The sequence below is a fragment of the Saccostrea cucullata genome, unplaced genomic scaffold (assembly GCF_032062105.1).
Source record: "Saccostrea cucullata isolate Sc308-1 unplaced genomic scaffold, CSIRO_AGI_Scuc_v1 ctg1169, whole genome shotgun sequence".
NCBI lineage: Eukaryota > Metazoa > Mollusca > Bivalvia > Ostreida > Ostreidae > Saccostrea > Saccostrea cuccullata.
The window spans coordinates 83,396-108,620 of record NW_026924063.1 but is presented as its reverse complement, the minus strand read 5'-3'; the positions used below and the strand labels follow the sequence as shown (position 1 = coordinate 108,620).

Below are 25,225 nucleotides of genomic sequence, written 5' to 3'. Positions count from 1 at the left end.
CAGGTAAGAATGTAAGCTATATCTTTCTTTCCATAATGTACAATTTTTAATAATCAGATGTTTTTGGGGAGAGATAATTTGAATTATAGAAAGAAAAAAAAACATTTAAATTAATTTATTTTTTAAAAATCCGATGCATTATGTAATTAATAAGCACTACGGTTTGTCCCCAGAATTTAAAATACATATAATTCATTTCGAATAATCATATTACCATAAAACTACTTAGTATATGATTTGTAATTTTTTACATCACGGGAACACGTCATGTTTTTTTTTTATCCCTTTCTATTAAATTAAGAAGAAGAGATTTTCTTTGTAGTTTATTCCAAGGTCGATATTTTAAAACTTTTACATATATTGTTTCTGAAATAATTTTTCTAATTCTAAATTTACTTGCGTTATATATATTCAATATTTGCATGATTTTTTAAAAAATATATTGTTTTTGTAATGAGAACCAGAGGTAAAATGTATTTAAAAAAATATAATCGATTGGTCGTCATGATGAAATCAGTGGGCAGTATAGACGGGGGAATTAACATTTTTACATCGCTCCCAAATTCTCATCTCATCCTTATCAACTGTCTTTCTTTGTTTTAAAAAATCAATTATTAAAAAAAGTTAATAGAAAGTCTGCTTTAACGAGTTATCTTTCTTTCCCTGGAGAGGTCGCTCTCAGGTCACGTGAGTACAGAGATGACGTATGGAAGTAAATAGAACCAAAATATCAACAAAGTGTCGTGACTGCCTTGCAAAATAGTCTGAACTGCGCCATCAATTAAACATCTGGAAAATTCTTACAAATGGCGAGTATTTCGAAGCAAGAAGAATTTCAGGGTAGGTGGACACAGATGTCGAGAGTTTCAGGCTAAGATCATATAACAGGTGCCCGCGTTTTCTATCGATGTTTCGTCTACGTTTCATTGTTTTTAGTCTGCGCAGCCATTTGTCAAAGTGGGTTAACTAGACCTAGAATAGTCAGGTTATTAGCTTTCTGGAATGTAGACAGTGTTCCTGTATTTTATGACATGGAATTGGCACACAAATTCAGAGGAAAACAATCTATCACTACTTAAATGTATACGGTAAAACATAAGATAGGATTAAACTCGTTTTACAAGTGTTTGTACAATAGAACATCACCATACATGACAAATGCTGATTTGTAAGCACAGCCTTTTCTGTGGGGCAAGAGTGAAGAAAATTAAAATGGTATAGCTACATTGCCATATACGATTGCTTTAAAATATATATTTTTTGAACTTGTTCAATGAGGTTTGGGTGGGGTCAATGGGTACAGATGATGAAGCACATGCAGGGCTAGGTACATGTCTGTCTATTCAGTCACATAAATTGATGGACACTAATTGTGAAACAGGAATTTTAATTTAACTAGAATGTATTTCCCCAATCTCGACCGTCTTATCATTATAAATGTTAAAGTCGAGTAATTAGGGTCAAAACTAGAGGTACTGTGAGCAATGAGCTTAATTACTAAATGATACCCCCTGCCTCTCATATGAATATAATGGCAGTGTCCATGTTTTGCTACGGGAAACCCAAAATATGTGTCGGATCAGAAAGTAAGATAGAAGGCGCACGATGGCATTATGTAATAAAGATTCTCTGAAAGTCTCATTAAATTTCTTATGGTGGTATAAGAGGAGTTGCGGAAAAGAGATGGGTACCCCAAAGTATAACAGACAGACGAATATCCTGATTACTATATACCCTCCCGCTTTCCAAGCAGGGAGTATAATAAGAATTATGACCTTGATATTTTGATTCAAAATTAATTTGAACCCTTTGACTCAGACAGGGCTCGACGTTAACGCTTGTCCGCTTGTCCGGTACCAATGAAAAAAAATTACGGACAAGTGAATATTGCTGGACACTTGTCCGTTTGGACAAGTGATTTTTTATGTAAAGAAGTCTTCAAATAATGATACATGTAATAATTAAAAAAAAAAAAAACAACTAATGAACTATTGAAAAGTTTATTGAATAAAAATGGAAGGAGTACTTAAACCCGAATTTCGATCCTGATATCAATGGCTATGTAAGTTCACACTTGATCGGGATTGATGTTCACTAATTGCAGCATGGCGTGGATCTTATGACGTTTGCGGATTTGGAATATATTTGATTGATATTACAGATTCACTAGCGAACGTTTATGTTGTTGTCAGGGCAGGAAGTCTAGAGAAAATTTTGTTTTATATGTGTTTGGCTTATTTATCAATAATGACACTGATTAATCTGGCACATTTAATTTTTTAATTTAAGTAATTGTTTTCAAGTTGACAGAATATAAGATATTCATTGAAAAATTTCGGACAAGTGCAGTTGAAGTTCGGACAAGTAAATATCTTGGTCACTTGTCCGAATGGACAAGTAAGAAAAAAAGTTAATGTCGAGCCCTGTCAGAGATCTTTGGAGCACAGTATTCAGTAATAATATTTTGAACCTGCATGGGTTCCAAGCATCACACAGTAGGTCATAATAATTGTGACAGGCTATAGCATTCAAGTTAAGAGTTTTCACTAAAGGCATAGAGCTATAATAACTGTGACCTACAGTGCTATGCTCCTCTGCTAGATGAGATGAATCATGAATGTGACTTTTACTGTCTCAAGGCCAGGTTAAGGTGAATTAGGTTACATGTAACTACAACAATGAACATAACAAAGCATCCCTGAAATTTTTTGTATCATGTCTGCATGTGTTACATACATAGCCAAGTGAATATATACTACATGTACGTATTGATCGATAGCTTTCTTGCACATGCACAGGAAACAATGATGACATGTACATGCATTTGTCTGTTTATATTAATTATAGTTGCATGTTTAGGATTTATATATTTATAATTGATATCAAATAAACTACTGATAAAGCAAAAAACAGTATCAAACTAGAGGTACTGTGAGCAATGAGCTCACTAAATGATATCCTCTCCAGTCCTATATGAATATAATGGCAATGTCTATGTTTTGCCATGGGAAACTCGAAATATGTGTCGGATCAAAAAGTAAAATAAGAGGTGCACAATGGAAATATATAATAAAGATTCTTTGAAAGTCTCATCAAATTTCATTCAGTGGTATGAGAGGAATTGTGGATAAGAGATGCATGGCACCCCAAAGCATAACAGACGGATGGACATACAGAGGGACGGACAGACAGACAGACATCCCGATTACCATATACCCTCCCGCTTTTCAAGTGGGGGGTATAAAAAGCATTTTCTCAGTAAAGTTTTACTTGTGAAATTATCAATTTTATTTAATAAGTCAGCTGCCTGTCCTAGTTTCTTCATTTGAAAACCATGCATAATTTATACAAATGATATATTTTAAGATACCCTCTAAAATGGCCATATACAGTATTTCCTGCCACTGTCTATATTTTTCTGTATATAATATATACCAACTTGAAATCATTAGAAATATTTCATTCAGCAATTGTAGCAAATTAATATGAGTAATTATCACCCTTTCAAAATCAAAATGATCATGAAGTGCATTGCACACAAATAGTGCACCTAAATGTATATTATACAATAATTATACATGTGTGCAGCTATCAGAGTTACATGCTTGGTAATATCCCTGAAATACATACATATAGTTTACAATACATATACAGTGTATATGCATTCATAATTTTTAAAGTGTAATTCAATGCCAGCTTATCAGACAATTACTTTGGCCTTCACGGGCCCTATATATTGTTAAAGTAAACAATCAAACATATTCAGTTTTAGGAAGTAAGTTATTTGCAAAGGTATTATGTATGTGACAGGATGTAGCCTCTTCATCTTTTTAAGTTACACAATAATCATTCCTGTTGTTACACTAAACAATAAAAGAGATTTAATATATACATGCATTCACAGCTGAGTCTTAAATTTGCCTTGGAAACTGTGAGCTCTGCTATGCGATAGTTCTTGTCACATATAATTTGCATGTGCACTGCATACTTTCCAGAAATATCATATTGAACAATACATGTGTATGTCATTGAATCCTCTAGTAAACAATTGCTTCAAATGCAGAAGTGCATTATGTCGGTGAACTAGAAAGCTACGTGCAAGTCTGTGCATACAATAAATCATTCAATATATTATGCAGATTGTAAGTTTTTGGTGTAAAAATAGTGCACTTTCTTTATTAATCGTAAGGGCTTTGTCTGTCTTTCAAACAATTTATCATCAATAATATTTCAATTTTTTATATTTTACTACAAAATAAATCTACGTTAAATTAGTAATTTATTTATTTTTTTGTTTATTTGTTTTTTAAATCTACTTGAAAATAAGATATTAATTTTTATGTAATTTATCCAACCTTTTGTATATATTAAGTTTTACTTATATAATTGGAGATGGCCATGACCTTGTCATACTTGCAAGTAATTAACAATGACAGGTTTACAAGTATTAAAGGGAACAACTTGACTTTTACCATAAACTCCTGTTCAGATATAAGTTTGGTGCATGTATGTAAAGGTAATATTAACAGTATATATAGGACACTTACGAAAGTGTAATCCAGGTAAGGACGAATACATTACATAGGCGTTCACCAGTGGCTATCTCCATGACCCACATACTTGACCCATATCGAAAATAAATATAAAAATAATAGATTAAAATAATACAAAAATAATACAAAAAAAGTATATTTTTAATGACCAAATTTGGAACCCTTTTTATCTTGGTTCCAAATTAGGTCAAAAATAATACACTTTCTTAGAAATGAAACACAAAAAAATATATTTTTAATATACTTTATTTCTCAGTAAAAATACAAAAATAATACACTTGATGTATTTTTTCTGTACTCTTGTATTTTTTCTGTATTAAATCCTTATCCAAAGTACAAAAATAATACAATTTAGAAAAGAACTAAAAAATACAAAAATAATATAAAATGTATTAATTTTGTATCAGTCTATTATTTCTGTATTATTTGGAGCACCTTGAAAAAAAAAAATAGGAAAATAATACAAAATGTATTAATTTTGTATCAGACTATTATTTCTGTATTATTTGGAGCACCTTGAAAAAAAAAATAGGAAAATAATACAAAATGTATTAATTTTGTATCAGTCTATTATTTCTGTATTATTTGGAGCACCTTGAAAAAAAAATAGGAAAATAATACAAAATGTATTAATTTTGTATAAGTCTATTATTTCTGTATTATTTGGAGCACCTTGAAAAAAAAAAAAGGAAAATAATACAAAATGTATTAATTTTGTATCAGTCTATTATTTCTGTATTATTTGGAGCACCTTGAAAAAAAAATAGGAAAATAATACAAAATGTATTAATTTTGTATCAGTCTATTATTTCTGTATTATTTGGGGCACCTTGAAAAAAAAATAGGTAAAGAATACAAAATGTATTAATTTTGTATCAGTCTATTATTCCTGTATTAAAATCGATTTTAAAACAAAAAAAATCTAAAAATAATACATTCTGAAAGATACAAAAAAAATACATTTAGGAGTTCAAAAAAGGTACAAGAATGATAGGAAAAAAGTACATAAAAAAGCTTTAAATAATACAAAGCAGTGCCTAGAAAAGTACTAAAAACTTGAAAAACTTGTTCTTAAATGCAGCTTTTAATCAGATTTTAAAGAGAAATGGCTTTAGATTACTGATTTAGTTACTTTTTGTGCAATAATCTTGATCTTTTCTGTCTTACATACAGTATTCACTCTTCAATTGTCCTCATTTCTAAGTCATGTTTTATCAATCTTATTGTCTTTGTAAATTGTACATTTATAATGAGATATGAATTCAAAAGTCTAGATCTTCTCTCTGCTTTGGGGTTTCTTTTGCACAGCACTTTACTTTGTTGAAGAAGTACATCTCCAGTTTTCTCACTGTCATCCTGCTTGGTCCTGCATAATCTTAGACTACAAAATAGAATATCAAAATGTACTGGGGTATATCAAAAATAGATGCACAGACACACACAAAAAGATATCTTCACATGATTAGCTGATATTGTCATTTGTCAATGTTAGTATTGTTACACACCTGTAATGCTTCAAGGGGTAGGGTGGGTGGGTGTCCTATTCCTCTATAACTAATCAGCTTTTCTTCTTTGGCTCTGCAGAGGCACTCAAACTGTAAAAGTAATGATACTGATAAATGTTTTGCAGAACAGGTAGAAATAGTTATACAGACCATTAAAAAATGAAAATATAAAACTGTCAATACACCTCATTGGAATTGGGGTGGGGGGGGGGGTCATTTGATTTGAAATCTTAAACTGATATTGGGGAAGGGAAATATGGATCATCATATATTGATATAAAAAATAATTAGTTTGTGCCAAAAAAAATCTTTCTTACCACCTTCTTCTCAAGTCATTTTTTAAATAATTATAAGTATGCTAAACCATAAATCCATGAAGCTTAGTTGCAATGATTACCCCCCCCCCCCTTCACTTTTCAAAATTTAAATGGTTGTATGCCAAGATCATGAAGATGATATTATCTGTTATTATTCCATGTTTAGGCCTGAGGGATAGGGTGAAATTAATTTTTAAGTCATTTTTGGTCCATGTAAATAATATCATTTGCCATTGAACATGTTGAAAGCCCGTAATTATCCATACAACTCAAGATAGAAAGTAGCATAACAAAACTCTCTTTTGCCACAAATCCAACATGTCCAATATATCTGCATTCAATTTGACCTACTATTAGATAGAATGTTCTATCGTTAAAATGATATTGTCCTACGGACCCGGTTTAACTGAGGGCCTATACCGAGACACAGTTAGATTATTCTAACTAACCTACTATGAATTGGTTATAAAAGATATTATTAACATTTATTAATCTACACCTCACATTTTAAAAATTGAAACAACTGTGCTATTTTATGTAAAAATTCTTACCGCATATGGCGTTGTTTACACCAGGAAAGCCAGGGCATGATGCTTGAAAACGCCAACCTCCTTCCGTTTTCGCTTTTCTTTGTTTATAAATGTGATCCATGCTAACATGCTGTAGCTAAACATCTATTTTCTACCAATTTCATCGGCGAATATTAGCTAAATTTTATTAAACATCACCACCTCTCTCAATTCGGTTTGTCGATCTATTTTTCAAAATGGCGTGGGTAAATTACCGTTAACCAATCAGAGAAAAGCAAAGAAAAATTTTAAAATCTGACCAATCAAATAGCTCCTTATTTACGAAGATTGACGATTCTTAAATATAAAATATTTTTAACAGTCTAAGGAAATGTATTTACGTACGAAGTCTAATAAGTAGTATGGAATCAATTTAATAAACCCTTGATCATTACCAGAATAATTATTAGGAATCATTTCTTATAATCGTTATTTTTGTTTTGAAGAAATTTTCCGATTACAGATGAGAAAGATTTCTGGTCAGCTATATTGTTTTGTTTTTGTTTTTTTAATTATACAAGTTGACCTGTAAAGTAGACCATAAAGTTCAAGAAGAAGGATCAATTTAGTGTTAAATCTAAAGCAAAATAACAAGGTATAGAGCCATGCCCCCTTTTCTCGGCGCCATGTCCTTTTTTCCTAACAAAAAATTAATAAATATTCCCAGTGTAGGCAATATTCCTTAGCTGTTCTGTTTATTCAGTGCATACTGATAATCTCTCTTGTTTACATAACGCAACCAAGTGTGAATTCACGACAGGAAATCACTTCACGCTTGAACGCAGCACACAGCCACCTGGCTAATTAACATGCCTCAGGGTAGAAGATTTAACTTGAGAAACTGTCATTTGATTGCATTGATTATGCAAGAATTAGCCCAAGATCAAACATAATTAACTTGTAAATTATTAACTAATTAAAATCAGGATCGTTTTTTTTAAAACTGAAAGTAGAATTATAAACAAAGAGTTGAAGAAAAACTGATATTTTATCTGAATAAAAACAACTTACTTTGTACCAAAAACTGAATGTGATGTGACAAAAGGCTAAAAACAACAACCTAAGTTAGTTTCTTTGAATGTACTGATAAATTTGACAAGCTGAGGGTCAATGTTTCTTATTTAAACCATTTTTTTCAAAACAAATTTATACATGGCATTAATTTTTTTTTTTTTTGGGGGGGGGATCAATTTTCACTTGATAATGTTGGTAGAATATTTTCCAAGTAAAGAGAATAGTCTCTACATGTATTTTCCAACCCCCCCCCCCCCTCCTTCCCTGGAAAAAAGTATTTTCGTTTAATGTTTAATTAAATTGACAGTACTACTACACAAATAACACAGTCCAAGCAGGTTAAAAAAATTAATACCTCCAAACTTTAATAATTTTTGCACATGTTTCAGCTAACATTCTCTAGTGTAAATATCTATCTTAAACACACTGATAATTTAATTAGGAAACCTACTACTTGCACATCCCTTTCTAGACTTGAACATTGTAAGCTTATTTCTTGAAATTTATTTAGGATAATTTGAATATGATTCCTTCTCTGAGTGAAAAAAATGCACATATATACTAAAATCTGAAGAAAACATCGTATGCATGGTAATAGCTAGTTGGGACTTTCCATGTGCACAGGTAAATCACGTAATTTCTGAATTGTAGTATGATGCAATCATTTGTTAGCCTGCAAGATCACCTGTTGTGTGATAGATCTAAACACGTGAAAGATGTAAACCCGCTGAAAAGTTAATGTAAACCCGCTGTAAAATCTTCATGCCCAAGATGGAAATATTTCTCTGGATTACCACTGATTGAGATTAACATAAATTTTAGTACCAATTAATTATTTAAGTTCTAGATAATCGGATACCAAGATTCCTGAAAAAAAAATGTAATATAAATTTTCTAAGTACCGGGTATGCTATAAACTTATAAAAAAAAAGCAGCAGACATTTTGCAAGGAATTTCTCTAAAATTTATAAAGTTCATAAAGACAAATGTAAATAGAAAATATGTCTAAATTTACCCCCCCCCCCCCCCAACAACAAAAAGAAATAGAGACCAAATATATGGAATTTTCTGTAAATGTACTAAAATCAAATTTGAGACAAAAAATACTGACTGTCTTTCTGTAAAATTACCAAGTCCAAATTTAATATAAAAATAATACAGACAAACTCTGTAAAATTACTAAGTCTAAATTTGATATAAAAATAATACAGACAAACTGTCTGTAAAATTATTAAGTCCAAATTTAATACAGAAATGATACAGTCTAACTGTATAGACTTTTCTGTAAAATTACTAAGTTCAAATTTGATACAGAAAAAATACATCTGGAAAAAATTAAGTCCTGAAAAAATACAAAAATAATACACTGAAAATAATCTAAGTCCAAAAAAATACAAAAATAATACACTGAAAATAATCTAAGTTCAAATAAATACAAAAAAAATACACTGTACAAAATCAAAGTCAAATTTTAATACAAAAATGATATACTGAATTTTTTTTGATAGGAAAATAATATATTTTTTCTGTATTATTTTAAGAAAGTACAAAAATGAATGTATTAAAAGTATATTAAAAATATACTTTTCTGTATTATTTTTTGATATGGGTGACCTTTAATTTTTATGCCTCACCTGGTCTCTATAGCTTAGAGGAGCATAAAGAAATATTACGTCTTATGTGATAATCAGGGTTAATAAAGAGCAATTGAAGTTCAAAGATTAGCTTTAAGGGCATGAATACTAAGTCTAAACTTTAAAAAGAAATTATATAGAACCTGTAATAACTTTACAAATGTCTTTCATTCATGATTGTTAAATCATTTTGCATGTAAAATCCTCCTCTTAATTGATATTAAAGTTGCAAAAATTAATAAGTAGAAATTTAGAGAACAATTTAATATTTAATAGTTTTAATCGTATTATACACACACTACCAGAATTACATCATCATACATTGTATTAATTTTGTATCTAAGCTTTAGCAAAGTTGTCAAAGTCTTCACGTTAGCTCTCAACTGAATAAGTGTACGTTATTAAAACACACATTAGGCAATCAGTTACGATTATCCCATCTTATTGTAGATTCCTGGGTGGACCTGGAATCCAGTGGTCAGTCCACAGAAGCCATGACCTCCATCCACAATGGGAACTCAGAGGTGGAGAAGCTGTTGATTGAGGCTCAGAAGGAATCTCGCAGTCCCTCACGATCCAACAGCAAAGAAAGCTCAGCCAGAGGGAGGTAAGTTAGATACCCCCCCTCCAATCAGAAAGAATGAATCTCGAAGTCCCTCCTGAGCCAACAGCAAGGAATCCTTGGTAAGAGGGAGGTTAGATACCCCCTCCCCCCCAAACTTCAATCAGAAGGAATCTCGTCCCTCCGGGGCTTCTGAGCCAACTGCAAGGAATCCTCAGCTAGAGGGATCAAGGTAAGTTAAACACTCCCCCCCCCCACAATCAGAAGGATCAAATCTTGTAGATCCTCCCAAGCCGCAAAGGAACCCTCGGCCAAGGGAGGTAAGTAAAATATCCTCATCCCCCCAATCAGAAGGAATCTCGAAGTCCCTCCCAAGCCAACAGGAAGAAATCTTCAGTCAGGGGAAGGTAAGTATTATTCTCACCCTCCCAAAATCAGAACACCAGCAAGAATATGACAGTAGTTACTTATTTTCACTCTTCTGTCAAATAAAAACTCAAAGAATTTATGACTTGGGACTGTGGCCAATTATTCTCACCCTCCCACAATAAAAACCCTAAAGAATACACAACTGTATTGCCAATCGTATTTTAAGTCAGTTGAAATGCATGCATATTGGTTAATATTGATAGTGAAAAATATTACGTACACATTCATTCTCAAGTAACTGTTGCAGTTTTTTTTTTACTGTGACTTGAAGTCACTGTGGTGGTAAACATGATAAAGTTAAAATTTTTATCCAATGTCATGTGATTTTTATGCATAATTAAAATAAGAAATCAATGTAAATTAAATTAAAGACAAGTTATTTTTTGTAATGATTCATTGATTGGCTTTTTCTTCATTGTAGCCCCAAGAGTCCACACAGTCCAAACAATGAACTGCAGGAGCCCAGGGACCCGGGCACAGAGTGGATCTGGGACTGGTCAAGTCGGCCAGAGGCCAATCCTCCTATGTAAGTACAGTAAGGTCAAATCCTCCTATGTAAGTACAGTAAGTTCAATCCTCCTATGTAAGTACAGATAGGTCAATTCTCCTATGTGAGTAGAGTTAGGTCAATTCTCCATCCTCCTATGTAAGTACAGTAAGGTCATTCCTCCTATGTAAGTACAGATAGGTCAATCCTGCTATGTAAGTACAGTTAGGTCAATCCTCCTATGTAAGTACAGATAGACCCCCATGTAAGTACAGTTAGGTCAGTCGTACTTTGTAAGTACAGATAGGTCAATCCTCCTATGTAAGTACAGTTAGGTCAATCCTCCTATGTAAGTACAGTAAGGTCAATCCTCCTATGTAAGTACAGTTAGGTCAATCCTCCTATGTAAGTACAGTTAGGTCAATTCTCCTATGTAAGCACAGATAGGTCAATCCTCCTATGTAAGTACAGTTAGGTCAATCCTCCTATGTAAGTACAGTAAGGTCAATCCTCCTATGTAAGTACAGGTCAATTCTCCTATGTAAGTACAGATAGGTCAATCCTCCTATGTAAGTACAGTAAGGTCAATCCTCCTATGTAAGTACAGTAAGGTCAATCCTCCTATGTAAGTACAGATAGGTCAATCCTCAAATGTAAGTACAGATAGATCAATTCTCCTATGTAAGTACAGTAAGGTCAATCCTCCTATGTAAGTACGGTTAGGTCAATCCTCTTATCTAAGTACAGTAAGGTCAATCCTCCTATGTAAGTACAATAAGGTCAATCTTCCTATGTAAGTACAGATAGGTCAATCCTCCTATGTAAGAACAGTTAGGTCAATCCTTCTTTGTAAGTACAGTTGAGCTTGGCTAATCATCCTACTTAAGTTCAGTGAGCTACATTTATTCTCCTGTGTAGTAAATACAGTTGATCTAGGGCATTCTTCCAATTTAAGCACATCTGAGCTTAGACTTGTACAGTTCACAAAAACCTGTCATAATGGTGTAATAATGGCTAGAACTTATTAAGCCCCAAGACTTATAAGGCAAGCCTCAGCCTGTGTACCAGCTCTAAGCCAGACCTGGTACTAAATATCAAGTCAAATGCTACATGTATTGAACCAGTGGTGTTGTGATTAAACAAGTTTGACTGCATTGTTACAGAATACCCATTGTTTCCTTTATTCATTGTAGAGAATGGAAGGAGAGATTTAAGCGACCAGTCACCAGTGTTAGGAACACTCGAGTTATGAAGACCACCTTCTTCTCCTGGGAAAACTTGCCATATATTGTATGCAGTTCTACTATAGCCTTTATAAGTGGGGCTGCCATGTAAGTGTTTCTACTTTAAACGATCTTTGTGGGAAATTTACATTCTGATAGAATTATCAAGAAATAAACCCACCTAACATTCAAAGAGTTATCACAGAGAGAACAAATGGAAATATTCAATTTTAGGCTCTTTGTAGGAAGTTTAGATGGCTATTCAATGGGCAAGGTCTGTTTCTTATTTAAAGACTGGGTTGTCAAATGAATAGATAATTTTATAAATTGTTCTTATACATCTTTATAATTCTTCACACAGAATTTGATAAGTTTTGACCAGAAGTTTATTAATGATTTATCTTTATGTGTGTTTTAGGATGTTTCTTATAATGAGAAGATTGGGCAATAACAAACTATCCATCTAGTCTTCATCCAGAATTCACAGTCTGCTGCTGATATGACCACAGACAGTCCTGTAACAGACACACAGACAAAGTGAAAACTTCTCACCATTTTACAGTCAGATTTGTTTGTTTCCCAGTTAGGGAGGATTTTCTTGCATATGGTAGATGTACATATGCAAGATATGTTTGAATAATTTTTCATCTACTTTTTACATTAAGTATAACAATATTACATGTACAAACTGGAGTTTAGTTAATAATATGTATATTAAAGTTTGTGTGTGTGTGTAAAATTCATAGGCCATTGTCATTTTGAAACCCTGCATTTGTTAAAATTCTAAAAGCAAAATGCTCTGATTAAAAACTTTGAATAATGTGCATTGTACCTTAGATTATTATACATCGGTCTAATGTTAACAAATTCCCGTCCATATTTTGTTGAAAGCCGAACAGTATATATCTGTGCATTTTCTTCTTTTGCATTATCAATTTACGTATACACTGTATTATGTTGAATTCTGAAAAAAAAAAAATATGGGAAGCTGACCTACCTACAAATAAAGTGATGATTTTATTTTTCAAGCATTTTAACCAAGATCTTTCAATAAGAAAAACCTCTTAATGCAAAAATTATTTTATTCAGAATTATTTTACTTTCTATTAAAATTCAACTACAAACCACAAGTTTAGATAAATTACCTTGGTTAGGCAAAAACGATAAAGAATTGAAATGACAGTGTTTGGGTTTTTTTTTTAAATTTTATTTTTTAATTCCATTTCAAGTTCATATAAACAATTTCTATTTCGGTATATGGAGTGTTTTTATTTAAAATACCTTTTTCTCCTTGAAAAAAAAAGGAACTGTGTAAATATATACAGCTTTTTGTAGATACATTTATAGTGTTACATGTACATTTACCAATATTTATTCTTTTTATTTATTGATTTTCAAGAAAGTTGTCTCAAACTTTGGGATCCTCCCCATACAAAAAGAAATGAATTGGATCCATAGATAGTGCTATAGTTGCATAATGGGAGATCTTTTCATTTTGAATTTCATGAGATTCAGAGCCTCTCTTGTTTTCATGTACCGTATAATCATTGTGCTTCTCTCTGTTAGCAATTATGTATAATAGGTGTTATCCATTTATAATATTGTAGTGTATTAATTAAGCTATGTCCAAGTATATTGCAGGGTAAATTATATATACAGTATGTATATTAGATATTAATCCAATTTATAATATTGGCTAAACTATTAAACTTTAAATTAAGAAAATTATTCATTTTATTAATTATTTTGTTGAAAAAAAAACATTTTTTTTAATAACACAAATATTTTTAAAACCGAATATTGTTACTGGCTGGGTACCCTGCAATTTAACGACAAACTTGGATATAGCTTAGTAAATGTAGGAAAATGTATGTTTTTGAAATACTAATTCAATGTACTTGTAGTTTATACTCCATCTTCAAAACAATAGAAAGACTTCATTGTTGATTTCTAAATGTGGCCTTCTTCATGTTTTGGTAGTAATTAAGCTGATATTTAATTTTGTACACATGAAACTGTGTACTAGTTGCTATTTAAGTTTCTCAACTCATCAAACTCATCATTTTTTTAGCTATCCATTGACTTACAATTCAACTTAGTGCTATTTTTCTTCTTTTTTTTATTTTAAATTTAAAATCTCTCATTAAATGTGCCTCCAATTTAGATTTTTATTGATTACTTCATTAAATTTGGTTGATTTGAGTCACACATGTAACTGAATACATGGTATTACTATACATACTTTGTACATGTAGTTTGCATTATTTATATATTCATGTAGTAGATATTGTTATCTATAATAACTTTTAGTATAAGTACTTGCTCTTACATATTCCACTTCCTACGCACAAAGTCAGTTCACCTCAAAGTTATGTAATTTTGCATCTGAAAATAGAATTATTTGGTTGATCAAATACCAGTTACATGTATTTACATGATCATGACATGTAGATAACACACAAGAGTTGTTTACACTAAATTAAAGATTTTCCTCAATATATGTAATATACAAATACTACAAGATCTGATTTTTTTCTTTGCCAGTTTGAAAGAAAGTATTCAAAGCAAAGAATTAGGCATTTAATATTTTTTTAATAACAATTGTCCTGGTATCTCAATATTTGTTAAGATTTGGTTTAAAAAAAAATGCCATAATACATGTCATGCATATATTTTAATGAATCTAATTAAATCAGAGTTCTCTTTCCCACTTCAGACAAAAACACCTACCGGTAAGTTGGTTCTATGTCTTAACACATTTATTACTGGATTCCTCTAGGGGTTTTGACAGCATTAGTATTGTTGAAGACGGTTTCTCATTGAGTTTGTAAAATGTTTACCCTTTGAAGAATGCCTTTGAATGTTGAATTGTTGAACGATGTTGATTTTGTGAAATGTTATAGAGTGTGTGAACAGTATTGATGTTCATTTTGAAGGATTATTGTATCACCCATTTTTTTGTGCATAATTTTTGTTATGCAGATTGATGTACATGTAATTGTTGTAGATAGGGAAATGTCCTTGATTATGGTCTACTGATTGTGTTTATGAATGGTCTCCCCTTTGTTTATCACATGTACCTGCTTTATGTTTAGCAAAATTCTATTGGTCAATTTATTTGGTTTAAAATTTTTCTTTAGCACATACCAGATACCGTATATCAGGTTACTTTAGCGGGGTGCTAATTTTGGCTTTTTTATGATAGTCTGCTAAAATTTTAATTGATAAAATTGTCAGTACTCTTCTTAGTGTCCATCTGCAAAGAGCTGAAAAAAAAAAATTGGTTTATTGGCATACCTAAAATTTTTCGCCAAATTTTGCACATACCATAAAAACTTATGTTCTTGGTAATATGCACAAACATTTAGTTTGTCTTCGGCAACTCTCTATGTCTTATGTAGACATTTTTCAGTATACTGTAGACATGCTTTTTTCCATGTGGGTATAAAGTACGCTATGTACATAGTCACCAATTTCCTTGAAATATTTGTCACAGTGGGCTAGCATATTTTAAAAGTGCATCCAAGATTCGCAAGGCAATTCAAGAAATCCACAAAATTATCCCCATGGATAAAACAGAAATTGTGATTGTGCAAAATTTTGTCCTAGTGAAAAAAAAGTATGTTTTCTTATTTACATTTTACTGAATTAGTAGATTTGTTAGAAGGGTGAGTTTATTGTGAAAATTCACACTACACTTTCATTTTCCGCTCTGTACAAATAACTATGATTTTTTGGAGTGATAAACACCAAATTATGTAGTTGCATTAGGAATTCATGAGTATTTTGGACCACTGACATTGTAATATTCTTACATTCCAGTGTGTTGGTAGTAGACTAGGTCTGAATTTGTTTTCAAAAATATTTTTTTTTCAAGGTAAACAAGAGTTAAGTTATAAGAAATAAGTTAAAAGTTAAAAATTCTGTAAGATCCGGTGCTTAATTACTGAATTTTTTTTCTTGCTCACAATACATGTAATAATAGAAAAACAATCTACAATAAGTTTCCTAGTCATTTCTTCAATCAAATTTTTTCAATTTTTTAGCAAGTAATATGTCATCTTTGTTAGCTTAAAAACATTCATCTGCCAGGGCATACCAAGAACTTGTGCTGTACATGCTTAAATATATTGTATTAAAAAGTACTAACGCTACTTCATGGGAAAGAAAGGCAAAAAAATGTACGATTTTACATGAAAGAAAATTTTCACACTGTATCACATTAGTATAATGCTAGAATTGTATTTATTAAAATTAAGATAATGATTGCATTATTTATTGATTTTTTTTTTTTAACAAAACTGACATTCAACTATATAATGGTAGTTAGCAGTTCCTTTGTGTTTGACAGTCTTTACTCAAGAGAACAACGAAAAATTTATCTGAAAGGAGAAAGCTACAGAATTTGCTGCTTATGTCAAAATTTAAGCATTTTTTTTTTAAGTAGCATTTAAGTTCTGGTCAATTTATTTTTTATATGCATGACATACTAGCTCAAGTTCCAGTATCCCTGCTTTTAAATATTGTGAATCTATATCTGCTTTTGGGGAAAAAAAATTATTATGTCTTTTTTGATCTGTGCAAAATTACAACCTGCATGTTCAGTATTTAGTGCAATTAAATTAAAATGGATTTGGTGTATCATAATCTTGTGTTTTCTATTCATTAAAGAACAAACCATTGTTTGGTTATGCCAAAAAGGATGATGAATTATGATGTAGTTTTATTAACATGTTTGCAGAGCAATGAATTGGTCCAGGGAGTATATACTATTAACCCTTACATATAAAGGTCCCTGATTGGACTGACACAAAACAGTTGTCCAATATTCTTATGACGCACAGTCAAACCTCGATATCTCAAACTAGATGGGATAAAGAAAATTGAGATATCAGGGTAAAACAATGGTCTTAAGAAATAAGTGGTTAGAACTTCCAAATCACTTCGGCATATCCAACGTATTTGAAATATCACTGTTCAAGATACTGTAGTTCAACTGTCCTTTGTGTGGTAATATTGAAAAAGACCATGTTACAATATATATTTGAACCTCTGGAGGTGCCAGTGAACTAAGTTTAATGTCTGTCATTTTTAGCTCTACTGGTCAGAGACCAGAAGAGCTTATGCGATAGTAATGCGTCCGGCGTCCGTCCGTCTGTCCAGCTGTCTGTCCGTCTGTCTGTAAACAATTTTTCAAAATGCTACTCCTTTTACAGTTTTGATCTGATTTCAATATAACTTGGCACACAAGTAGACTACACATAAGATACATAATTCTGTGTATCAGTTTTTGATTTTGATAAACGGTGTTGCCGTGGTAACTAAAAATAGAAATTTCTGTGAAATTTCTTTAAAATGCTACTCCTCCTACAGTTTTGGTCTGATTTCAATATAACTTGGCACACAAGTATACACTAAGATACATAATTCTATGTATCGGTTTTTGCTTTCGATGAACGTTGTTGCCATGGTTACTAAAAATAGAAATTCCTGTGAAATTCTTTCAAAATGCTACTCCTCCTACAGTTTTGGTCTGATTTCAATATAACTTGGCACACAAGACTACACTATGATACATAATTCTGTTTATCAGTTTTTGATTTCGATGAACGTTGTTGCCGTGGTTACTAAAAATAGAAATTTCTGTGAAATTCCTTTAAAATGCTACTCCTCCTACAGTTTTGGTCTGATTTCAATATAACTTTGCACACTATCAGACTACACTCAGATACAAAATTCTGTGTATCAGTTTTTGATTTCGATGAACGTTGTTGCCCTGGTTACTAAAAATAGAAATTTCTGTGAAATTCCTTTAAATTGCTACTCCACATACAGTTTTGGTCTGATTTCAATATAACTTGGCACACAAGTAGACTACACTAAGATACATAATTTTCTCTATCTGTTTTTGATTTCGATGAACGTTGTTGCTGTGGTTACTAAAAATAGACATTTCTGTGAAATTCTTTGAAAATGCTACTCCTCCTACAGTTTTGGTCTGATTTCAATATAACTTGGCACACAAGTAGACTACACTAAGATACATAATTCTGTTTATCAGCTTTTGATTTCAATAAACGGTTTTGCCGTGGTAACTAAAAATAGAAATTGTGAAATTCCGTTAAAATGCTACTCCTCCTACAGTTTTGGTCTGATTTCAATATAACTTCGCAAACTTGTAGACTACACTAAGAACATAAAGAGACTTTATCAAGGATCATTATTCTATCTATTGCTGTTGTTAAGTTTCAATTCCCAACTGCTGAAGTACTTTTCTCTTCCTTTGCTATAAGTACAAACCAGTAGAGCTTCAGTTTCGACAGAGACTTCTGGTTTTTAAATGTCAAGCAGAATGTTCTCATTTAAGATGCTGAGCAGGTGAATTCTTCCTATATACAACCATATCCTGAGAAGTAAAATCGTTGATCTTAAAATCATTTATTTAGGGTGTCAGTGTGCCAGATATGAAGTTTGATGTATGTCAAGCAATTTTTAAGGTTAATTTCTTATAAAATGAAGTGGATATATGCATTGTTGTTCGAGCTTTGATCTCAAAATTATAAATTTTAAGGGTTCTCAAGATACTGAATGGACAAATAACACTTCATAACACCAACAAGTGCAAGCCAATACCCCCCCCCCTTTTTTAAATGTCATAAGATTAAAATTACCTTGAAGATAAATATATCCACAAATGAAGAATATTGACCAATGTAGTCTAAAACAACTACATGATGAAATAAATTAATTTTGTTACAACTCAACACATTCTTATGCCAAATTAAACTGATTTAATAAAATATCTGATTAATATAACAAATTCATTTTACATATTTATAAAAAAAAGTCAACAAATGATATAATAAAGTCAAAAAATGTCCAATATTTACGTAAGATGATATAAAAGCCAGCAAAATAAGCACTGATCAACATTCAACAGGTACATTTACAAATGGCGATATCAATATCAACAGTATATACAGTCATAAGCCAGGTATAAAACCAGGCAATTTATTTAAATTACTAAGTATGATCTTTGGTTTGCAATAGTTTAACCTGGGATTTTTCAGAGTTAAGTGGATTAGTTCCATGTACTCGAAAATATTTCTATTTGGTACAAAAATGAGCTTTGTTATTTAAACAATATGTACATATACTATAAAGCCATTCTAGAACATTTAGTGGTAAAGGGTATCTGAAATCAAACAATATCACAGAAAAAATTGCAATATTTTCATCCTTTTACACAAGAATGTCAACCTAAAATGGTCATAATTTTCTTGAATAAGAAGAAGAAACTGGCCAGGAAATGTTTTTTTTTAAACATATACCCCTGCTAAGAAAAAAAATCAAAACTAAAACCTTGTCCTTTGAAAAGATTAAGTAGTTTAAACCTTGTTAATTTTACAAAATTACCTTTTTTCACCTAACTTAAAATATAGATAAGGTTTTTGTCAGCTCATTCCAAAAATCATTTCTCTTAATCTGACAATTTTTAAAAGTCAAAGTAACCTTGTTAATTTTACAAAATTACTTTTTTTACCTAACTTAAAATAGATTGTGTTTTAGTTAGCTCATTCCAATTTTTTTTTCTATTAATCATAAATTTGACATTTTTTAGTCTAATATTAGACTCCAAACATAATTATTTCAAAAAATTGATAATTTATCTTAGTCACATTGGTGGCACATGCTTTACGATGTAAATGTTTAATGACCAGGGCACGGGACATAATAAAAACTCTTCAATTCTATATATGTATAGAGTCAGATAAAGCCATAAAGCTACAATTTCTATCAGCAAGAACAAAGATAAAATTGTTGGGGGGGGGGGGCAGCTCGTTTGCTCGATTTTTTAACACACGTTTTACATTAAAAAGATTCTTGCCAGCATCACGCCAATGCACACTTTTTACAACTATAATAATTGAAATTAAGTGAACATGAAATAAAGATTTATATACCGGTACATGTATACACATCATTACATGTAATTAAAAAAAATCAGAATTGGATCATTAGCACCACCTGCGATAAGTAAATTATTAATGTACTAAAATGAGCAAAATGACAAAACATGGCACAAACTTAATGACCCTGTCTTAGTATCTCTTTAAATTAATTATAAAATTTAATGTTGAGAGGTTGTTTTAAATGTGTTTTCATGTTTAATTTCAATTTTTTACATATTAAATGGACTGCTTATAAAAATGAATTTGTTGCATGCAAAACATTCATTGAAAAAATCATTATACACTGGATAATAGGAAATACAAGACATGTCATTGAATAATTATTTAAAATACAAATAACTACCTACAAACACAAATGTGAAAGAGTATACATTCATATATAAGCATTTATAGTTGAGCCTCATTTATCCGGACATTTGGTTCCTAAATTTGATATGTGAAATCCGGTATCAAACCAATTAAACAAGATAAAATAACATTAAAAAATTCTGTTCCAATGATAAGTCATCCAGATACTGAAGCATCTGGATATCTGAAGGTCCACTGTAAATATTTGGGACTGACTGTTACATGCCAAATCAATACGTCAGCTAACATTTTACAGTGCATCAATTTAAATCTTGTAATGTTTATTTTTTAATATTGTGGATTGTTAATGATATATTGAAATTTCATTCAAATTAAAAGTGTTTTGTAAACAGTCAAATTAGTAAGGCCAAAAAAAATAAATCATATATATTGCCGCATATAGCATTGCAATTTTATCAATATAAAAGGGAAGTAACTCAATTTTCTATTTTTCCAAGTTGAAAAAGAAAATCTTACTCCCCTTTTCATATATTTTTATTAGAAAAACAATATATTTGTTTTAAATCTAAAAGTATTTAATTGCAAAAAAAGATGTAAAACCTGCTTTCAAAAAAAAAAAAAAAAAAAAAAAAGCCTGCCTGCCGCATTGAGTTTTGAATTTTTTGGCCTGAGAAACAATTAATTAATTTTTTTTGGCCTAACCACTTATATATTAGAGCAAATATTTGGACTTATTCAAAGCAAGATTCAACAAGAGACATATAAGTGTAAATTTACAAGTAACATGGACAAAGCTTATACACATATCCCTTATGGTCCAACCATATCATCAAGAAATATGAGGGGTCAAGGGGAAATAACTAACAACTTTCTGTACAAAATGTACAAAATTCATAAAGATAAAGCAGTACAAATGTATGATATAAAACAAAAACAAAAAAAGAGAATATTTATAATGTGGAGGAAACACATTACTGAAATAAGAAGTAATACAATATGCAAAAGCACCAATATCATGGAAATAATGTAAGCAAGTACAGGTATCCCAAATAAAGTAAAGCTACAGTCCATGCACAGACAGGATATTCATAAACAGATTCAAATAATATTAAACTCCTTATAAGTAAAACAAAAAAAGAATATGATAAAAAAAATGACAGATCAAAAAAATATAAATGGAATGTCACAGTCTCTGTGTTGTGTGCATAGATGAAAAAAAAATAGTCAAAATTATCACAAATCTTAGCCATGGGCCCCAAAATATAACACATGTACACCATGTGTAGGATAAAAATAACATTACACTTTGTGTCAAGTCGTTATTACACTATGGTGGGTGACAGAGTCCATCATTTCTAATGAAATGCATAATTTGTATAGATATTATCTGACATAAGTTCATTGGTATTATTTACGTAAAGTTCACTGGGGTCGTCAGAATTAGGATTCAGGATTTGATCAAATTTGTCACCAATCTCCGATACTTTCAAGCGATGGCTACTTTGTTTGTCCCAGCAACGCAGCATGACTTCATTATATCTGAAAATTGATATCAATTGTTACTTCAAACCTCTTTGATTAAGATTCATAAACCCTCTGCTCACTTGTATAAAATGTTGAACCTTGATGATTTTCCAAAAGAAATGTATTTAATAATAAGTAAAATACAAACAATTATAGCATAGCTCACAGGGCAAAATTGGACAAAAAAAAGACACTTCAACTTGGCGATTCTATAAACTTAAGGAATAATAGACATTTATGTCTTTAAGAGTTATCTCTCTTATCAGAGTATCAATGACCCTTAAATCTCTCAATACACGTATAATACATATATGCACGAATAAACATCTATCATTTACAAGGCTGACTTACAAAGCATTTGTTGCTTTTTCGGGTTTTCCCAGTATGTATCCTGCCTCAACATGGTTCTGGATTTTAGCGTCCTCGGTGATTTCATGGAACGGCAGATATAAACAGGACGACATAATTTCCCAGATAAGTACACCAAACGACCACTACAGGAGAAAGTGTCAGTCACTTTATTAGTGCTGTCCAAGATTATGCAAGTGTCAAATAAACATTTTTCACAAACTTTTACAATGGCAAAAGAATATTATACTTATAAGAGAGAAAAGTACAGTTATACATGTTTTTACTAAATAATGTTGAATTACATAACCTCCAATTTCCTCCAGCTATAAATCTAGAAAAATATCAATTCATATGCAATAAAACATAAAAGCAGCAAGTATTAAGTATCAGCGATTTTTTTCCACCCATTGGGAAAGGGTCGATTCAATGGGAAAAATAACATCCGCAAGAAAAACAAAGGAGAATTTTCTCTTATTTATGCAAATGCAATGTATTTTGGGTTTATTCCTACTTAATTACCTATTACTGCTTGTTTAAAGAATAAACAACAAGTACTTATTGTTTTTATATCAACGTCCCTTGTTTTCACATTGTCATGCTTTCAATTTGTCAAAATATACATGTATATGACACTACGCTGTCTACACCACTGCTCCCGCCAAATTACGACTTTCTCTGCTTTCGATTTAAGCAGAAGTGAAGCAATTAGTCAACTTGTACAATGTTTCATTTAACAAGAAATACGATGTCGTCGTAATCTTTTACTTCACATTTGAATTGGGAATTTTTAGTCACAGAATTGGGAAAAATTAACGTTTTTTGGCATTGGGAACGGTCCATTGAACGGTACCAGTTATATAAGGAAAAAAAACCTGTATAATTAAACATCTGAAGATTTGTAAAACACTTATGCCCCCGCGGACAAGCTCTCGGAATTTTTCCATCCAAAAGGGCAGGTAACTCTCGCGGCGATTGTCGTACATGTACTCCTCAGGGTACAAGTTCCAGGAGAAAGCGGCATCCGTTACCATGATTCTGTCATCATCACACACTCTATAAAACCAGAGGTTGTACATAATTACATCTGATTAATTTAATTCACAGGCAATCAATGAATTAAAATGATCTCAGAAATTTAACGCAATGCTGTCAAAAAAGCTCAATTTCACATGGCTGTATATCAATTGTTCTGGTACATATTTATGAGAGAAATTATTAAAGCGGCAAAACTATATGCCCCTTGATTTCTCCTCATGAATGACATTAAAAACAGTATGACATATCCACAAATATATTTCTATGCTCTAAACACATTCAGAAGTTAATTGGGGCCCCGCTTGGCGGGCACCCTATAGTGATCAGTCTGTCCGCCCGTCCGGCTGTCCGTCCGTCCGTCCGAGATCTCTTGTCCGGGGCATATCTTCATAACTGAATTATATGAAAAATCCTTGTCCGGAGCATATCTTCTCTCTCCTTGGCCCAATCTGGCTCATACTTCACCCACCGAGTGCCTTTGGGTAACCGATGTGCAGTGACCTTGAACCAGGTTTCTAGGTTAAAGGTCAAGGTCATAGCTGAATTATATGAAAAATCTCTGTCCGGAGTGTATCTACTCTCTCCTTGGCCCAATCTGGCTCATACTTCACCCACAGAGTGCCTTTGGGTAACCAATGTGCAGTGACCTTGAACCAGGTTTCTAGGTTAAAGTTCAAGACCATAGCTGAATTATATGAAAAATCCTAGTCCGGAGCATATCTTCTCTCTCCTTGGCCCAATCTGGCTCATACTTCACCCCCAATCTGGCTATTACGTCACTCAGAGATCCACTGGTCAAAGGATGTGCAGTGACCTTGGTCGAAGTTTCTAGGTCATGGTCAGAATTACCCTTTCTATTTAAAATCTGTTTGGTGCATACTGTAATTCTTTGCCTTTAATTCCAGTAAATTTATATAAATCGGGATACAAGATAAATATTAGTAAATTTGCAGTATCCGTGAAGTCGTACTAAATGACTTTTACTGTATAACACAAATGTTCCTCTTCAAAATAATCCCTTTTAAGTGACCTTACATTTTCACGTTCATTGTTGAACGCGGGGCCCTTTGAGATGGCCACCAGCTCAATGATATCTAGTTGACACTCAAATTCATTGCACACATCTTAGTGAAGCTCTGAGGGTAAAATCTGAAGGTTTTGACCCATGCCTGGAATTTTCAAAATCAATTTGTAAAATTTCATTTTTAAAAATTATGGATTCGAAGTGATGTGAAGTCCCAACCACATACTTTTTTAATCACACCCCCAACGTATTATTCCAGAAAAGTTTGACTGTATTACAATATGGCAAGAATGTGAAATTCAAAACATTATAAAATTATTTATTTTTAAATCAGTGCTCTTACACACAGTTCCTACTGCCAATCCTTGTGTCTTTTTGTTGTGTCAAAAAAATGTACAGCCTCTAGTTACACATTTATCTAGAGAGTGTGATCCTGAGAAGACAAACTCAATTTATAGGAAATCCATAACTTGCAGAAAATGGAAAATTTTTTATTTCAGTTATTATTAGGTTTATCTGATTCAACTGCACCATGTTATTTCCCTCAATTATTGATTATGATTTTCAAATTAAAAGGCACAGTTTTTTCTGTGTTACTATAACTCTGATCATCATAAATGATAAATTTTTTGAATTTTAAGTCTTTTCCTTATATACTTTTTTCCTAAAAGTATTTTATAAAGTTAACTTTAAAATCTGTTATCTCAGTCCCATTA

General features: G+C 31.6%; 2 protein-coding genes and 2 long non-coding RNA genes across 5 annotated transcripts in view; 1 reads left to right on the top strand and 3 right to left on the bottom strand.

Annotated features, from left to right (window-relative positions):
* Positions 1-680: 680 nt before the first annotated feature.
* On the top strand, positions 681-13,465 carry LOC134265634 (BCL2/adenovirus E1B 19 kDa protein-interacting protein 3-like). The gene is made up of 5 exons (XM_062747862.1): positions 681-840; positions 10,043-10,199; positions 11,005-11,109; positions 12,264-12,401; positions 12,712-13,465. Exons 1-5 carry the CDS (start codon positions 807-809, stop codon positions 12,758-12,760), a joined length of 483 nt encoding a protein of 160 aa, XP_062603846.1. The 5' UTR covers positions 681-806; the 3' UTR covers positions 12,761-13,465.
* LOC134265626 (uncharacterized) lies at positions 5,492-7,215 on the bottom strand. Of its 2 annotated transcripts, none has more exons than XR_009991788.1 (3): positions 6,927-7,215; positions 6,059-6,148; positions 5,492-5,934 (listed from the first exon to the last, which is right to left on the bottom strand). It is a non-coding gene; the product is annotated as an uncharacterized LOC134265626 (long non-coding RNA). The 2 variants fall into 2 exon arrangements; XR_009991789.1 differs by having other exon boundaries at positions 5,493-5,928; positions 6,927-7,213.
* A 5,596-nt stretch (positions 13,466-19,061) lies between the features above and the next one.
* Positions 19,062-20,107, bottom strand: LOC134265625 (uncharacterized). The gene is made up of 2 exons (XR_009991787.1): positions 19,806-20,107; positions 19,062-19,655 (listed from the first exon to the last, which is right to left on the bottom strand). It is a non-coding gene; the product is annotated as an uncharacterized LOC134265625 (long non-coding RNA).
* A 1,606-nt stretch (positions 20,108-21,713) lies between these two features.
* Positions 21,714-25,225, bottom strand: part of LOC134265628 (uncharacterized) — a 45,448-nt gene continuing 41,936 nt past the window's right edge. The window contains exons 24-26 of the mRNA XM_062747856.1: positions 23,323-23,503; positions 22,451-22,593; positions 21,714-22,114 (exon numbers count right to left, since the gene is read on the bottom strand). Of these exons, the coding sequence (XP_062603840.1) occupies positions 21,931-22,114; positions 22,451-22,593; positions 23,323-23,503 (508 nt within the window). The 3' untranslated portion in view covers positions 21,714-21,930. The remainder of the gene's footprint in view (positions 22,115-22,450; positions 22,594-23,322; positions 23,504-25,225) is intronic.